The sequence below is a fragment of the Miscanthus floridulus genome, chromosome 4 (genome assembly GCF_019320115.1).
Source record: "Miscanthus floridulus cultivar M001 chromosome 4, ASM1932011v1, whole genome shotgun sequence".
NCBI lineage: Eukaryota > Viridiplantae > Streptophyta > Magnoliopsida > Poales > Poaceae > Miscanthus > Miscanthus floridulus.
In genome coordinates, this window is record NC_089583.1 from 121,966,366 (window position 1) to 121,983,167 (window position 16,802).

Sequence of the window (16,802 nt, forward strand, 5' to 3'; positions counted from 1 at the left end):
CGATCAGAGCGGCGACGACGGGCCAGGAGATCGGCGTCGGGACTGATCCTGACCAGGGGAGCTGACGCCGGCGGAGATGGAGGGCCGCTCGATTCCGGTAAGAAGGTTGTATGCGGCAGGGGAACGCCGGCGGAGACGAGGACAACGAGCGGTTCCTGCTCAAGCTCAAGGCCAGGGGCGCTGACGCCGGCGGTGGTGCTCGCATTGGTGCTGGGTTCACCTGGGCGCTAAGTGCTCGATGGAATGCCAAGTAGAGACAGAGAAGGGTAACGCTACCTTTTCTAGATGCAAGATGATCAAATCAATCTGTACATCCTATCAAACACAACCTTAACTCAGCTCGGCTCAATAGGAACATAAGAATCAAACACGGGAGGTTGCAGCATGGGAGCCAGGCTAGAGCTGGCCACAATGAATGTTTGCATAATAAATTTATGATATAAAATAAATTTAAATAAAAAAACTATTATCATTTATGATATAAAATAAGTACTATTAGATTAGTTATAGAATATATTTTCATAATAAATTCTGTTTGGAGACACAAAAACTAATATTATTTATTATAAACTAAGTCAAATTTGAGTTACTTTAACTGACACGGATCTCGTAATTGCATCCTCTGAATAGAAATAGAGAGGATTCCTCCTATCAATACAAATATTCCTTTTTTTTTTCCTCCGATCCAGTCTCGTGTTTAACTTTCAGCAGCATTTGAAAGGTTGCCAATAACATTCAAGCTAATTAAGTGTATCATTGTTCATACTATTGGACTAATTAAGTGTAATAGCCTAATAGGTATCACCTGTAACATGCTCATTTGGTTTGAGATGGAGCTCAATGGTAATAATACAGCTGATCTCAAGCTTTGCTTTCTCTGAAAGGACCTAGGGGATGATAATGATATGGCGCGTAATGGATGATGAAATAAAAGAATTTATTATTGCTGGCCATTATTCCTGGAGGAGGGGAGGGGAGGCCGGCTGGCTAGCTTTAAACCATGCTGAGATTCAGATTCTGCTTTGCTGTCGCTGGATTGTATTCATAGATCGATAGCTCAGACCAACAATGTCTGCTGGATCATACATACAACATACTGTCTCCGTCTGTCGCAATATGCTCCAAAGTATGACGCACGGACAATATAGTTTAGCTCACAAAATCAGCTTCCAGCAACCAACGCGATTACGCAAGCTTATCTCCATCGTCTGTACCCTGCCCTCTTCGCACACCTCTAATAATAACCTATATTAATATAATAAGATATAATCCCAGTCCCATTGTGCAACGCAAGCACGCAACCACATCCACATAGGCACCAAGACAAAATTTGCACTACATACTCTTCTATTTATTCATTGTTGAAAACAATAGCCTTGCCTTGGCCGTCATCTATCATACAAGGCATCGACTAAACAGCCACACACCATCACACATATCAAAACATCACACATGAAGGATCATCATAAGTTTTATCTTGTTTACCGTTTTCATCGTTCAGCTAGGAAGCTAATAAACTTGACAGCTCCTCATCCGTCAGCACCGAGGGAGCAACTTTCACCTTCTGTACTGCAAAGCCGGCCTCCTGGCAAGCCTTGTGGAGATGCTCCACCTGCGTATCCCCATCTGGGCAAAGCGCAACCACTGCGCCTCCACTGCCAGTGAACTTGGATGCTGCACCCACGCTGCGTGCCACCTCCACCATCCTTATGTTCACTGAACCAAGTACATCATCCCCAAACATTTCCCTACAATCACGTAACCAATAACCACATGTAACTCTGTCTTACTTTGCCATTCCAAGCATGCGTCCAAGTAGACACATTAATCTTACCTTCGCAGATCAAAATTCTTATTCATAAGCCTCGCTAGCTCAGTATAATCCTTCTGCAACAAAGCCTTGTGACCATTAAATGCTACCTGCGCTACTTCCTTCATACGTGATATTATAAACGCATCACCATCAAGCCATCTTTGTCTAACACTGCTGTGGACCTACATTAAAAAACATAGATGGCTGTTAACCAGCAGGACTCAAACATCTCAATATTACTCTGTGGCATGTGACAACATTAAAGGATGACTTGCAGTTTATAGATTTAACTTAGCAAGAACCTTGCCAGAATCACTGGGGTTCTGTGCATAGATGAGGTATAGAGGAGGAAGCAGATTCACGTCCAATGGCATGTATATGCCATGACCCAGCTTGTCCATATGCTCCTTGCTAAAATCCTGAGTAATACACAAACTGAAACATTAACAAAGAGAGTTCAAACTAGCTAGCAATACTTATGCAACAACTTATTAATGAACAGAGTTCACACTAGCTAGACTACAAGTATGTTTGCAAGAACATAACTGCCAATAATGAATGTTTGCATCACGTACCATATAAACCAGTCCACCATAAACCTGTGCCACTCGGTCCTGAAGTCCAGCAACAATTCCAAGCTCTTTCTCAGCGTTAAGAATTAGATTAGGTCTCATTTCAACTTTTATTAGATGTCTGACATCATAGAAGTCAAGAAGGCAGCTTAGAGAAGCACAGACAATCGCGCTCGAACCAGACAGCCCAGCCTACAGAACAAAAGAATCAAGATAATATGCTTTAATCTCCAACTCATCATCATATCAAGAAAATGTTATAGCAAGGATTATAGAGCTGCCAATTGTAATGCAAATATAAGAGGGAAACAACTGAAGTGGATTGCAGCTAGTTACCTGCCGAGGAATATTAGTATCATACGATAAGGTGAAATTTTCAGCTTTTAAACTGATATTATTCTGAATACAATGGTTGTAGAAAACTTTACAGATAGACATCAGCAGCCGGACGCCTCCATAATATCCTTCACTTTGCAAACGACTCACCTAAACAAAAAGGGAAAAAAATTAATACCAACATAGGCTATTTGTTCAAATAATGGTAGCGATAGTTAAATGCCTTGAAACTTGGCATATCTCAATATAATGTTCAGGTTGGCAATCGCCTGCCGTAGTTCCTCTAAAAATATAGTGAAATGCCTTGATGTTTCAGCAAGATTGTTCGTCTCCGAACATATTTCTTCCTAGCCAAAACGCAACCTGATTCAATTGTTTTGCCTATGGCTCATTTGTATTGGAAACAGTTCAAGAAGAATTTTCCTTGTGCCAAAATTTTTGGGAAGACCTTTTTCCCCTGTATTGTAAGCTCTGATTCTTTTCTTCTTTGATTGACGTAAAAGGGTTGGTTGTCCTGAATTCATAATTCATATGGAAAATTAGATATATCAGTGTGCAACTTGTTCCTTCTTGGCTCATATGGATCCCACAGATTGAAAATGTGCACATAAGAGAGATGCAGAAATACATTGTATGATTGGGTTTGCTCAACAGAATAGCAGCGCTTATCTTTAAAAAAACAGAATTGCAGTGCTTGATTCATTGCAATGATGCATGATGGTCATCATTGGGAGGGAACAGAAAAATGTTAAATGTAGCATGTTTCAGGCTGGATGACATGGCCATCTTGTTTGATATGGTGAAAAGAGGACTAAATAAGATAAGAGAAACATGAGAATATATTCGTTAATTATATAGGTTTTATGGAATGGAGTGGAATCAAATCAAATCCCACTGTGCAAGTTATTTATTAACTCCGTCCATTTGTTCAGTATAAAGTAATTGCGAAAGAAGAAAAGATTCTTATCTTATTTTAGATTAGAAAAATTAGAAAAGGAGAGGAAGGTGGGGTGGAAAAGAAGAGGAACGCTTATTCTCGAGTTAATGCCCTTTTAAATAAAGCACTAGATATATGACGAATTGAGGACTCGAGAGAATATTTAATTCAGTGAATGTAGCAGGAACACGTTGCCAATAAAATGAATGCCCCCCCCCCCCCCCCCCCCCCACCCCTTGTTGAAGGCAGTAGCTGTTTCGCCATCCAGATCAACCTAGCCTCGGAGCCGGAGTTAATATACTGTAATAAACACTAAGCAATGCAGTTGTTACTATGAGACTCGAACTCTTGGTGCTTCCTCAGTTTTATTGTTCTTCTGTTCTGTATATGCTATTGCTTCCTTGCTCAGTTATCTTGTTGTTTTGGATTTATTTAAACGATGTGACTAGTTGAATGGATTAGGAACGCACTTGTATTTTTGGATAGTACTGATAGAACTATCAGCGAATAGGGTGATGATAGATGGGTCGACAGAAAGAACTTAAAGAGAGCAGTGGTTTGTGCTTACAAGTTGACTGAGGGAGGGGAAGGCGACAAGATCGTGGTATGGGTGCGGCTGGATGAGCAGCTCGGGCGAAGGGCGGAGGCGGACCGTGGCAAAGAAGTCGGCGATGGTGAAGGACAGCGCCCTACCGCCGTATACGTCGCTAGGGTTGCCGAGGAGCCCCACCCGCGCGTACGCCCGCCGCTCGAACCCCATCTCCGCTGCCGCCATGTCCTTCACAGCCACAGATTAGGCGAGGTTAGTCGTTACTTGGGAACCATCATCTGTATGCCACATGTTTGCCAGCAACTGAACGAACCTGCAAGCAGCTAAAGTCCACTCTTCTAATATTAAGAATTGAACATTTGTCGATTGGGACAAACCTAGGAAATGATTCAACAATAGGGAAGCATAACTTATCTAATATTCAACCATTCTTTCAAGGTTTCATCAAGGCACTCTGAAGATTTACAACACTCAGCTCCAGAACCAGTTGACCCACAGGCAACTTGGTCTGCACTAAAAAGGAAAAACAATCTGCTTCCATATGTGTTTATTTTGTAACTCGAAAATGTTCAATGTGATGTAATCTCTGATTTAGTATGAGTAGTAAGTAAAAGCCTTGCTGGGACTGCACAATGTTTCGGTCTGATCTTTCCTAGGAACGAAATAAGGAATTTCTACGAGAAATTTTCGTAGTCCTATAATAAATGAGAACGCCAAAGTAGTAGCTATTAGTATCTCCCAAGCAATCCAATCCACCCTGGTGAAGCAACTGGCTACAACACCAGGAGCTCCGAGTTAGGCATGCAGGGGAGGATCTGGACAAGTGAGCCAACGACTGAAAAGGATCATATCTTAGCTACTTCTTGTTTCTAGAGAAAACAAATTAGTCTAGAGAAAAATTACATATGAACACATCAGCAAAGGGCCTGGCCCCAGAGCAGCCACCAGCCAGTGGCAGGAGGTCCACCTGCAGCGGCTCAAGGCCTAGCCCAAGGACGGCGGCCGTCATCCTTGACGCTGGGGACGCCCACGCCCAGGGCCGCCAGGTAGAAGACGCCACCAGCTGAGACGACTACTCTGGTCAAGGAGGTGGGCCGACACACCATCCAAGCAAGGGAAAAGGACGCACGCACATGTTCTTGGGTGTTTTTAGTAACTTATTTGATATATACTTTTCCTACATTGTGGATCTCAGAGTTTGGTTTTATCTAAAAATATAAGAACAAATTCTATCAGGAAGCTAGAGCAGACTTCAGTTTAGCATAAAAGGAATGCGATTGCTGGAACGTGATAAGAATTTCAAGTATCGTATTCAAGTGATTATCACAAGTAGTTACTTGAAATCATAGGGCTGTAAAGTAGATGTAAATAAACAAGTGCTAAGTGTGCTGCAGTGATTTTCAAGCGCTAGCCAACTTCTCCCACAGTCTTCTTAAGAGCGAAATTAGGGGATCTTTCTACCCTAGTTGAGTTTTTTTTTTTTTCAATCACTAATGGTTGGTTAGTTATTTCTAATGCAAAATTTACCTTGTCTGCAATCTCCTTACTTCTGACCACTCATTGTCTACATCTGAGGCAGAAGGAATTTTTGGCATCTACAGTATGGAGAGTAGGGATACCATTTGCACCCTTTGCAACATGATTACTGTCCAGCAAAGCCTATAGGTAATTTTAGAGGTTGATTCAATGAGAGATATTTTCAATCATTATTTGCAAAAGAAACATTTCCATCATACTGAGTGAAAATCATAGGAGTGAAAGGCAAACAATATGTGCAACCAATTGAACCTCCTGCAGCTCCATCATGCTGCTCAAAGTTTGCTTCGTTTTTTTTAGGTAATAAAAGGAAAACAATATGGCCTCTGCGTTCACACAAGAATGCATATAGCCAAAAAATCTCCTTCGATAAATTCAACAGATCATCATAACCTTGGTGTATGTTTATCATGGTTGCAAAAGCAAAACCAACCTTGTTCTGATGGGTTCCTGCAAGAGCACAATAAATAAAAAACTGGAGTTTAGAATTCAACTAAGCCACAATCCTGCCTCAAAAGGGGAACAATTAAGACGAACCAAGGGACCGAGACCGTGGTGCAGATGATGAACCGGAGGCCCTTGATCACTCGCCTGGTCCGGATCCGAGCCCTGCTGGCCGAGAGAGAACCACTGGATGGAGGGTGCCGGTGCGCCGCCGCCAGTTCCGAGGAATGGGGCCGAGTGTCGCCGGTGAGGAGGGAGGGGACCGAGCGTGTCACCGCCGTCGACCGGGGGAAGGGGGCCGAGCGCCGCTGCGCGTGGGGGTGGATCGCGGATCGGAAGGGAGGAGGGCAGCGGAGCAGGAAACAGGGATCAGCGACGGGCGAGGCGAGCGTGGGGTGGGGCGCGGAGGACGGGCAACGGTGACCTTGGGAGGGGCCCGGGCCGAGAGCCCGGGGATTATTAACTTTTTTATACAGGCAAAATTTGCTCCAGGACCATCTTCCTTTGCGGCTGGACATCGAAAACTAAGCGATTCGTTGGAAGATATTTTGATTCTTTGCAATTTTTTTGGTTGACACTTTGAGTCTTGGCAAATATCCTTTTTGCCCCTACCCTTTTTTCTTCCTCACTCCTGGTTCTTATCCCCAGCTCGCCCCGCTGGCCGCCGCCGCGCAGGCCGTGGGTGCGGACCCTGCTACCGCGCAGGATGAGCAGATCGTAGGATGAGCACGCAGGAGGCATGGGCGTGGGCACCGCACTGCCGCCCGCCACTGGCGGCGAGCATGCAGGAGGCCAGCCCGCCGTCCCGATGTGAGGCACCAACGTCGACTGCCGAGAGGTCAATTTCTACGCGAGCTCCGAGACGATTTCTGCTCGCGGATCCATGCGTCGCTCCACCTTAGCTGGTGGTGGTCGGCGGCTGGCCGTAGGGGCACAGGGTGCACGGGGGCAGGCCGAGGGTGGCTTTTGTGAAGTGAGGATGAGAGGTCTCAGAGGGGGAGTGGAGGTTAGGGATGCTAACCATGGCCTTGGATTGGAGGGAGCAGCCTTACCGTGGCCAGCGGCATGTGCCTGTCGGCGGTGAGAGCTCGGGGGGGGGGGGGGGGGGGGGCAGAATTGGTTGAGGGGAAAGGTGGAGGAGGGGCTAGAGGTGCTTTTGCGTGAGGGGAAAGGTGGAGGGGCTAGAGGTGCTTTTGCGTGTGCTTGAGGTCGGTTGAGCTCCATGGGCGGAAGCGAGAGCCGAGGACTCGCGCTAGGGTAGGGAAGGGGTAAAAAGGGCATTTCACTGTGCTTCTCTCTCCTCGAAAGCCAGAAATGAATATTTTATTGGACGGAGTGTCCACCAATAAATTTGCCAAGAATCAAAGTGTCATTCAGTAAATCGCTCCATTTTCGACGTCAAGCAGCAAAGAGAGGTTATGGAGCAAATTTTGCCTTTCATTTACTACTAACAAATACGTTCGTGCGTCGCAAGAGGAAAAAATTATCGTACGTTAATAGAAAATGAGGGCAAAATGTTATATATCTATTTATATTTTACCTTTTCTATAAATTTTAATGGCTATAATTTATTTTATAATGATCATGGCGTCCATAATAAAGTAAATCTTCCAAAATCTCCATATCGAGCTCCACCAGACGTATATCGTTGCACTCTCTCCTGTTGGATTTAGGTCCATGTTTGGCCTAATCTGATGAATTCCAAAGCATGCACAATCTATAGTCTCATATTGCTAATTCAAGGAGAGGTTGCCTTGCTTAAATATGTGAGTCTCCTCTCTATGCAAAATAGGTGAAAATGAGAGAGAATGAGACTGTTGCTACACGCACGCGCAGCTCGCGCGCATTTTTCGCGTGAAAAATCATGTGACTTGTGACTTGCGACACGTACGTGTACAGCAGGCTATTATTTATGCAGTTTCTAAGCGTAATGGCGCTTCAATGTGATTGAAACTGCCGTTTTAAACAGTAATAAGGTGTGTCAGTTTCTGCTGTTTGATTGCAGCATTTTCTGTCATTAAATTAGACAGTTTTTACTGCTTGATGAGGGGAATTGATGCACTATGAAGGCCTATAAAATCAGGAGACATCCTGGTTGAAGGCTACGGATTCACACGCTCACCTTCCCACTCGCTGTGCTGAGCTTCTCGCTGTTGCGCCTCGTCGACCTTTGAGTTCGGCGTGCACCGAACTTGAAGAGAGCGGGATCTTCGAAACCACTGCCGCGAGACTCATGCACGGGGCGGCAATCAGGTTTTTGGGCAGCGTCTACACGCGACCGCTTGGTGATCTGCAACATCTACTTCAACACGTTCGACTACATTCTGCGTGGGATCATTGAGTAATTTTCTTGCGCAATCCTGTTCTAGTCAGTATGTTGCCTGTTTACTTGCGTTATATGCTTGCATCATTTTTTATCTATGAGTTTTTCCTCCAAACAAAATCTGGAATGTATTTTAGGCACATATTTCCAACATCTCCTTCACCTCTCACCCGGTCCTTTGCGGCTATAAGGCACAAAAATATTTAGTCGCAAAATATATCAAAACTTTAATTTTCATATTATCCATCAGGTGATAGAGTTAGTATTAGTATTAAGTTCCACGACTTCTTTTGAGTTTTGAGAACCCATAAAGAAGATTTGCCTCTTTAATATTAGAATATAGATACATACAACTAAATATATATCTTTTGTTTCCGTGATGGACGGACACGGATAGGCACGTGGCCGTGGGCAATAATGAGGACGTACCTGAATACCACGTTCCCCGCGATGCAAAACATCCAGGCGACGCTGGTGAAGATCGGCCTGGGCGACAAGGTAAAGTGACGGTGCCGCTGAACGCCTACGTGTACCAGTCACCGACGGGGAAGCCGTCGGATGGCGACTTCCGTACGGACATCCACGGCCTGATGCTCACAATCGTGCAGTTCCTGGCGTCCACGGGCGTGCCGTTCACGGACCCCAACTGCTTCCTGCTGGACTACACGCCTTCTTCTAGGGCTCCTCGTTGCCGGTGGTCGATGGCGGCGTCACCTATACAAGAACACCTTCGACGCCAGCCACAACACGCTCGTGACCGCACTTCCTCGGAGTGGCTTCGGAGACGTGTCCGTCGTCGTGGGTGAGTTGGGTGTTAGGTTTCGTTTTAGTCATGTTCATCGGATCGGGATGTATTGGTAGTAGGAATAGGTGTTCAGGATCACAGAGAGACAGAGAGAAAGGGGTTGATAGGTTGCAAACCATCAAAAGCCGTAGTGGTCGAAGCTTCGGTCGGGGTTTCGTTGACGGACGCCATCTGCGTGCCGGCAGCGACGTTCGGTGGAGAGGGAGTCGATGCTGTGGCATCCTCAGTGGTGGCGTGTGCGTCGGGGTGGCGTTGCCGGTGTCGGTGGTGCTTCCCGTCGCTGGCAGCGCCCCTTCTCAAGATCGGGTCTAGGGTTAGGATGTCGGTGGGGTGACTGGCGGCGCGGTGAACCTCGTACTGTGAGCCCCAGCCCCCACCTTTCCTTTATAACGTTGTGCGACGGGGGCCCACCAACCATGTAGGGTTGGGCGCCCCCTCTCAGGGCACGAGAACAAGGTCCAGTTAGGCCCAACGGCCTAACTGGTGGGAGATCAATCCTAACATTCTCCCCCTTGATCTCTCATCTATTCTTCGTTCTTTAATTTTATACTCAAAACTTTCAATTCATATTTTTCTTGCTTCCATCCTATTTCATCACAGATTAGTGCATAGAACTATCCCATCGTCACAGCAATTAGTGCCGTTAGACTAACAGCCACAATATAATTCTCCATTTTAAAATGTAAACTTTCTTTGGGCCCTTCGTATGTTCGGGAATCATAGGCTTTCCCTTAAACCCATACCGGCTACGTGTTCTCTGAACACGTTGGGTGGTAAGCCCTTTGTGAGCGGATCCGCGAGCATTTTCTCTGTACTTATATGATTAAGATTTATTATATGATCCCGAACTTTATCTTTCATAATATAGTACTTTATGTCAATGTGTTTGGCAGCACCACTTGACCTATTGTTGTGAGCATACTGTACTGCTGGGTTGTAATCATAATACAACCTCAGTGGTTCATTTATATCATCAATCACTTTCAATTCGGATATAAATTTCTTCAGCCAATTCACCTGCCCCGTTGCCTCATAGCAGGCTACAAACTCGGCATACATTGTCGAGGATGTAGTTACGGTTTGTTTAGAGCTTTTCCACGATATAGCCCCTCCTGCGAGAGTAAATACATATCCTGACATGGATTTTCTTTCATCTCCCGCATAATCAGAATCTGAATACCCCTCTATCTACAGGGAGTCAGATCTTCTATACGTAAGCATGAGGCCTTTCGTACCCTGCAAATAACGCAGGACTTTCTTCACTAATTTCCAATGTTTAATTCTTGCATTCTTTTGACATCTGCCAAGTAACCCGGTAACAAAAGTTAAGTCAGGGCGTGTACACACTTGAGCATATTGTAAACTTCCAACAGCTGAAGCATACGGTACCGCTTTCATTCGGTCAATTTCATATTGGTTCTTGGGACACTGATGTTCCCCAAATCTATCGCCCTTGACTATAGGAGCAGGTGAAGGACTGCATGCACGCATACTAAATTTCTTCAGGACCTTTTCTATGTATGCCTTTTGCGATAATCCTAGAACCCCTTTTCTCCTGTCTCGGTGAATCTCTATTCCCAAAATGAACGAGGCCTCACCGAGATCTTTCATATCAAAGTTTGAGGACAAGAATTTTTTCATTTCCATTAGTAGATTAATATCACTACTAGCAAGCAAGATATCATCCACATACAAAATTAGGAATATGTACTTTCCATTCCTGAACTTTACATAAACGCAATTGTCCTCAATATTTTCTTCAAACCCAAAACCTTTTATCGTTCTATCAAACTTCAAATACCACTGTCTTGAAGCTTGCTTCAATCCGTAGATTGATTTCTTCAGGCGGCATCCCATATTTTCTTTTCCTTTTACGACAAAACCTTTCGGTTGTGCCATATAAACATTTTCTTCCAAATCCCTATTTAGGAAAGCCGTCTTTACATCCTATTTGATGTAACTCCAAATTATAGTGGGCTACAAGTGCCATTATAATTCTGAAGGAATCTTTACATGAGACTGAAAAAAACGTCTCATTGTAATCAATTCCTTCTCTTTGCGTGAAGCCTTTCGCCACAAGTCGCGCTTTAAATCTTTCTATATTCCCTTAGGAGTCATATTTCGTTTTGTAGACCCATTTACAGCCTACTGTTTTGGCTCCTTTAGGAATATTTTTTAAGTCCCAAACTTTATTGGTACTCATTGATTTTAATTCATCTTCCATGGCCTTAAGCCACTTTGATGAGTGGTCGCTTCTCATGGCTTCTTCAAATAAGGTGGGATCATCCCCCATCTAACATTCTTCTGTTTCATAAACTTCATAGTCATCAGTAATAGTTGATCTTCTTATTCTTTGAGACCTTCTAGGTGCCTCCGGCACTTGTTCCATATTTGGCTGTTGTTGTTCTTCCTCATGTGCAACATTTGGTTCTATAGGTTCCTCAAGGACAGGTTCCTCATGTTCATTCATTGTCGCCACGGGAGAACTTGCAATAGGTGTTGGCACTACAGTGTCCTGCACTGTCGGTGCAACAGTAGCAGGTAGCGTGAAGAATGGTTCTTCAACCATCGGAGTGGGTACATGTACCCGCTTCTCCTGTAGGCTGATTTTTCGTGCTACCATGCTCCCCCTGATCATGTTATCCTCCAAAAAACACAGCATGTCTTGTTTCTACAATCTTCGTATGTCTGTCAGGACAATAGAAGCGATATCCTTTCGATCTTTCTAGATAGCCAATAAAATGGCAGCTGACTGTCTTGGAGTCTAACTTTCCTATGTTTGGGTTAAACACTTTTGCCTCAGCTGGACAGCCCCACATATGCAAATGGTTGAGTGAGGGTTCTCTTCCTGTCTATAATTCATACGGTGTTTTAGGCACCGATTTACTTGGTACTCGATTAAGTATGTGAATGGCGGTTTTTAGTGCCTCCATCCATAAACTAATCGGTAATGTGGAGTAACTCATCATGCTTCTTACCATATCCATTAAGGTACGATTATGTCTTTCAGCCACTTCATTCTGTTGAGGCTCCCCCGGTGTGGAGTACTGAGCAACTATGCCATTTTCCTGTAGGAACCTTGCGAATGGTCCAGGAATTTAGCCATATGGGGTATGTCATCCATAGTACTCTCCACCTCGGTCTGATCGTACTATCTTGATTTTCTTATTGTGCTGATTTTTAACTTCAGCTTTAAATATTTTGAATTTATCCAATGCTTCCGATCTTTCTTTAATTAGATAAATATTGCCATAACAAGAGTAGTCGTCTGTGAATGTTATAAACGAGTCATAACTATCCACACTTTTCACAGGAAAAAGACCACATATATCTGTGTGGATTATTTCTAAAATTCCTATGCTTTGTTTGGCACCTTTTTTAATTTTCTTGACATACTTTTCTTTGATGCAATCAATACATTGTTCTAAATCTGAAAATTCTAAGTGCGGAAGAATTGATTCCTTAACCAATCGTTCCATTCTCCCCCTCGAAATATGGCCCAAGCGACAATGCCATAATTTCGAAGAGACAGTATCAATTCTCTTCCGCTTCTTAGTTACATCCGTAGATGGGAAATCATTCATATTCTCATCACATACATTGTTCGTATTCTCAGCAAGAAATAATAAATAAAGCTTGTCTTGTGGAAGGCAAGACCAACACATTTATTATTAACCAGTATCTTACACATGCCATCACCAAAATGGCAATCAATTTCATCATCATCAAGTTTCAAAACATTTATCAAATTTCTACGCAAAGAGGGAACATAAAGTACTTCTTTAAGTCTAAGTACAAAACCATTATTCAATTCTAAAGAAAAATCTCCAATGGCTTCAACATTGGCTTGCACTCCATTTGCAACTTTAATCGTTCTTTCTCCTCTTTGCAAGGTTCTCGTCCCACTTAACCCCTGTAAAGAATTTGCAACATGAGTAGTTGCTCCTGAATCAACCCACCAAGTGGATTTGTCATAACATAAATACAGGGATTCATCTACAAATGTAATAAATTCATCACATTTCTTTAGCAGAGATTTCAGGAAGTCTGGACAATCCCTCTTGTAGTGTCCCTTCTTGAAGCAGTGCTTGCACTGATCTTTTTCAGCTCCACCATACTACTGATTCTCAGAATCTTGGGGTTTATTTCCCTGTGAACTAGGAGGAAGAGGTCTTGTCCCACTTAGGTTTTCCTTATGGTTTAGAATTCTTGCTATTAAAGTTCTTTCTTTTGTTGTCCTTCACAAAATGAGAGATTCACCTTGTGAGGACTTTATCCTCTCCTCTTCTTGAGCACATGTTGAGATGAGTCTTTCTATGCCCCATCTTTCAGGCTGTATATTATAGTTCACAATGAAGGTGTCATATTCTTTTGGCAAAGAAGCAAAAATCAAATGAATCAGGAAATCCTCCTCCTTTAAATTCATTTCTTTTAGCTTAGATGCCATAGTGTTTATCTTCAAAATGTGCTCTCTTATGCTACCACCAGTAAATTTCTCATTCATAAGCTTTTTAATCAGTGAACTTGCTATGGCCTTGGTAGACCTAGTAAACTGACTCTTGATTTTCTCAAGATATTCTTTGGTAGTAGCACATTCAGGGATTGAGCCCCTTATCTGTTCTTCTATAGTGGCTTTGGCTACCAACAGGCACTTGCGGTTGGAGAGAGTCCATTGCCTATGTTCAAGGTTATATTTCATTCTTATTTCAGCATGATCACGCTTTCGAGAAGCGAAATCAGCATCAGATTTATTATCACCTCTTACCGGGTCCTCTGGCTCAGTAGGACACTGTGAGGTGATGGCAAAATCGACCTCTCCCAACGCAAGTTCCAATTCATACTTCTCCCGCCACACACGGTGATTGGTTCCATTGAGTGTCGGGATGTTGGCAATGTTCACAATACATTTGCCTTCTGAAATCACACCAGAGTAAGTAAGAAACATTTATACATAAAATTCCATGCTTTAATTCAACGTTGGTCAAATTAAAACTTATAATTCATCCATGCAAACATTTTACATCACCGTTGGGCAGAAGTAAAATTAATGCACAATTTCTCATGGATCAAAAATTATAATATTGTTATTAACAACGTTGGTCAGAAAATAACAATATCATAATCGCATCAAAATTATCAGAAATTCATTTATCTTAAAATTAAATTATCCCGTTGGTTCAAATTTAATCAAAGAGAACAATAATTATCATGCACAGCGGAAACATTAATAATCTTTTCATATTATTATTTTCTAGAAGCACTAAAAAATTCACTGTTTTCTGAGCAAAATATCGTTGGATAAAATTTGCACAGAAAATTGTATCAAAATTATTCAAATTCATCAAAATATGCATTTAAAATTGCTCCTGGAAAATAATAAGAAAAATTTTCTTCTTCTTCTTTCAGCCCAGCGCGGCCCAAGACGCGCTGAAACCGGCTCGGCCCGGCTGTCCTCGCGCGCACAGGCCGCACCCAGGCCGCAACCTGGGCCTGGGCCGGCAAAGCGCCGCGCGCCCTCGTGCCCGCCTGGGCCGGCGATGGCCCGAGGATCCATGGCCGTTGGTTTTGATCGGACGGTCGCGCGCCGTCTTCGGTCGGATCAAAACTAACGCCACGCGGGGGGCCTGAAAACCCTAGGTCATTCGGCTCTTCCCCTTTCTCTCTCTTCGCTCTTTCTCTCTTCTCAGACGCAGCGAAGACAGCCGCCACCGAGCAGCCGCGAGCGAGGAAAGCAGAGCGGGCGACCATGGCGAGCCTTGGCGCCGTCGCTGCCCCCCTCGCCGGCGCGCGTGCTCCCCAACGGGTGAGCACGCCGCCGTCGAGCGGCCTGGCCGCGGCGCTTCCTTGGCCGAGCCCGACGAGCCCGCGCCCCCGGCTCGGCTTCTTCTCCCGCGCCGGCGAAAAGGTTCATCCGACGCACCCTAACCCTAACGCATTTTCCCCTTTCTGATTTTGAGTTTGTTCTTTTTGGGTTTATCCGAATGGGAAAAACTAGGGTTAGGGTTAGGGTTCGTTCTTGCCGATTCGATTTCTTTGCTTTCGTTTCTTTCTTTTTCGTTCATCCGAATGGAAAACTGGGATTAGGGTTAGGGTTCGACCCTTCTTTCTTTCTTCTTCCCCTTTTCTCTCTTTCGGATTTGCGTCTAGGGTTCTCGGAATCTGACCCTCCCCTTTTCCCTCTTCATCCTTCTTCAGATTTGATTTGGGGAATTAGGGTTAGGTCTTAGGGTTCGGTTTTCTATTTTCTTTCCCGATCCGCATCAGATCGGCCGGTTTCACTTCCCCGATCTGATTTCTTGTCGAACCGTGGCTCCGGTACCATTGTTAGGTTTCGTTTTAGTCATGTTCATCGGATCGGGATGTATTGGTAGTAGGAATAGGTATTCAGGATCACAGAGAGACAGAGAGAAAGGGGTTGATAGGTTGCAAACCATCAAAAGCCGTAGTGGTCGAAGCTCCGGCCGGGATTTCGTTGACGGACGCTATCTGCGCGCCGGCAGCGACGTTCGGTGGAGAGGGAGTCGGCGCTGTGGCGTCCTCGGCGGCGGCGTGTGCGTCGGGGTGGCGTTGCCGGCGTCGGTGGTGCTTCCCGTCGCTGGCAGCGCCCCTTCTCAAGATCGGGTCTAGGGTTAGGATGTCGGTGGGGTGACTGGCGGCGCGGTGAACCTCGTACTGCGAGCCCCAGCCCCCACCTTTCCTTTATAGCGCTATGCGACGGGGGCCCACCAACCATGTAGGGTTGGGCGCCCCCGATCAGGGCACGAGAACCAGGCCCAGGGGCCTAACTGGTGGGAGATCAATGCTAACATTGGGCTGGCCCGACGACGACGACGCCAATGCCAACCTGGACTGGACTACGCGCGGCGGTTCAACAAGGGCTTCCTCTACCGCACGCCTCCGGCCAGGGCACGCCGCTATGCCGGGGCCCGTCGACGCCTACCTCTTCACCCTCATCCACGAGGACCGCAAGATCATCCAGCCGAGCAACTTCGAGCGCCGCTGGGTCGATCGATCTACTACGACGGCACGCCCAAGTACCCGTTCAGCCTCGTCGGCGGCAACGGCTCGCCTCCACGCTGAAGCCGGCCAGGGGCGTCAAGTACCTGGACAGGAAGTCATGGGTGCTCGGACCGTCGGCTAACCTCACCGACCAGAAGGTGGGCGACAGCGTCAGCTACGTGTGCAGCCTCGCCCACTGCACCAATCTAGGCTACAGGACCTTCTGCGTTGGCCTCGACGCCAATGGCAACATCTCCAACGGCTAAGACATCTACTACCAGACAATGGACCAGGACGACCACGCCTGCGACTTCTACGGCCTCAGCCACCACCACCTCCATATATATCTCGACCCATCCACCTGGACATGCCGCTTCATCATCGACGTCGGCGCCCTGCCCCGCTCTGCCATGGGTATCGTGGCCTGCCCGGGCAGCAGCCGTGCTCGCGGCCTTCGTGCTGTCCGTATTGTTGTGAAATTGAACGA

The 16,802-nt window shown here is 45.3% G+C and overlaps 1 protein-coding gene and 1 pseudogene across 3 annotated transcripts; one reads left to right on the forward strand and one right to left on the reverse strand.

Moving 5' to 3' along the window:
• Window positions 1-1,292: 1,292 nt before the first annotated feature.
• On the reverse strand, window positions 1,293-6,759 carry LOC136550600 (glucuronokinase 1). 3 transcript variants are annotated; one of them, XM_066542223.1, is made up of 10 exons: window positions 6,282-6,759; window positions 6,178-6,194; window positions 5,736-5,867; window positions 4,522-4,585; window positions 4,227-4,436; window positions 2,722-2,871; window positions 2,389-2,577; window positions 2,116-2,232; window positions 1,835-1,995; window positions 1,293-1,748 (listed from the first exon to the last, which is right to left on the reverse strand). In XM_066542223.1, the coding sequence occupies exons 3-10, from the start codon at window positions 5,801-5,803 to the stop codon at window positions 1,502-1,504; spliced, it is 1,206 nt and encodes a 401-aa protein (XP_066398320.1). In that variant the 5' UTR covers window positions 5,804-5,867; window positions 6,178-6,194; window positions 6,282-6,759; the 3' UTR covers window positions 1,293-1,501. The 3 variants fall into 3 exon arrangements, with proteins under 3 accessions (XP_066398320.1, XP_066398321.1, XP_066398322.1); XM_066542224.1 differs by lacking the exons at window positions 4,522-4,585; window positions 5,736-5,867 and having other exon boundaries at window positions 6,282-6,728; XM_066542225.1 differs by lacking the exons at window positions 4,522-4,585; window positions 6,178-6,194; window positions 6,282-6,759 and having other exon boundaries at window positions 5,736-5,873.
• Window positions 6,760-8,928: 2,169 nt separating this feature from the next.
• LOC136549242 (glucan endo-1,3-beta-glucosidase 6-like) lies at window positions 8,929-16,792 on the forward strand (annotated as a pseudogene).
• The last annotated feature ends 10 nt before the right edge of the window (window positions 16,793-16,802 follow it).

Coding starts and splice junctions, on each gene's coding strand:
- LOC136550600 (XM_066542223.1), bottom strand. CDS start 5,803: ATGCCAAAAATTCCTTCTGCCTCAGATGTAGACAATGAGTGGTCAGAA. Junction 2,233..2,388: donor ATGGTGGACTGGTTTATATG/GTACGTGATGCA, acceptor TGTATTACTCAG/GATTTTAGCAAGGAGCATAT. Junction 1,996..2,115: donor ACCCCAGTGATTCTGGCAAG/GTTCTTGCTAAG, acceptor TTTTTAATGTAG/GTCCACAGCAGTGTTAGACA.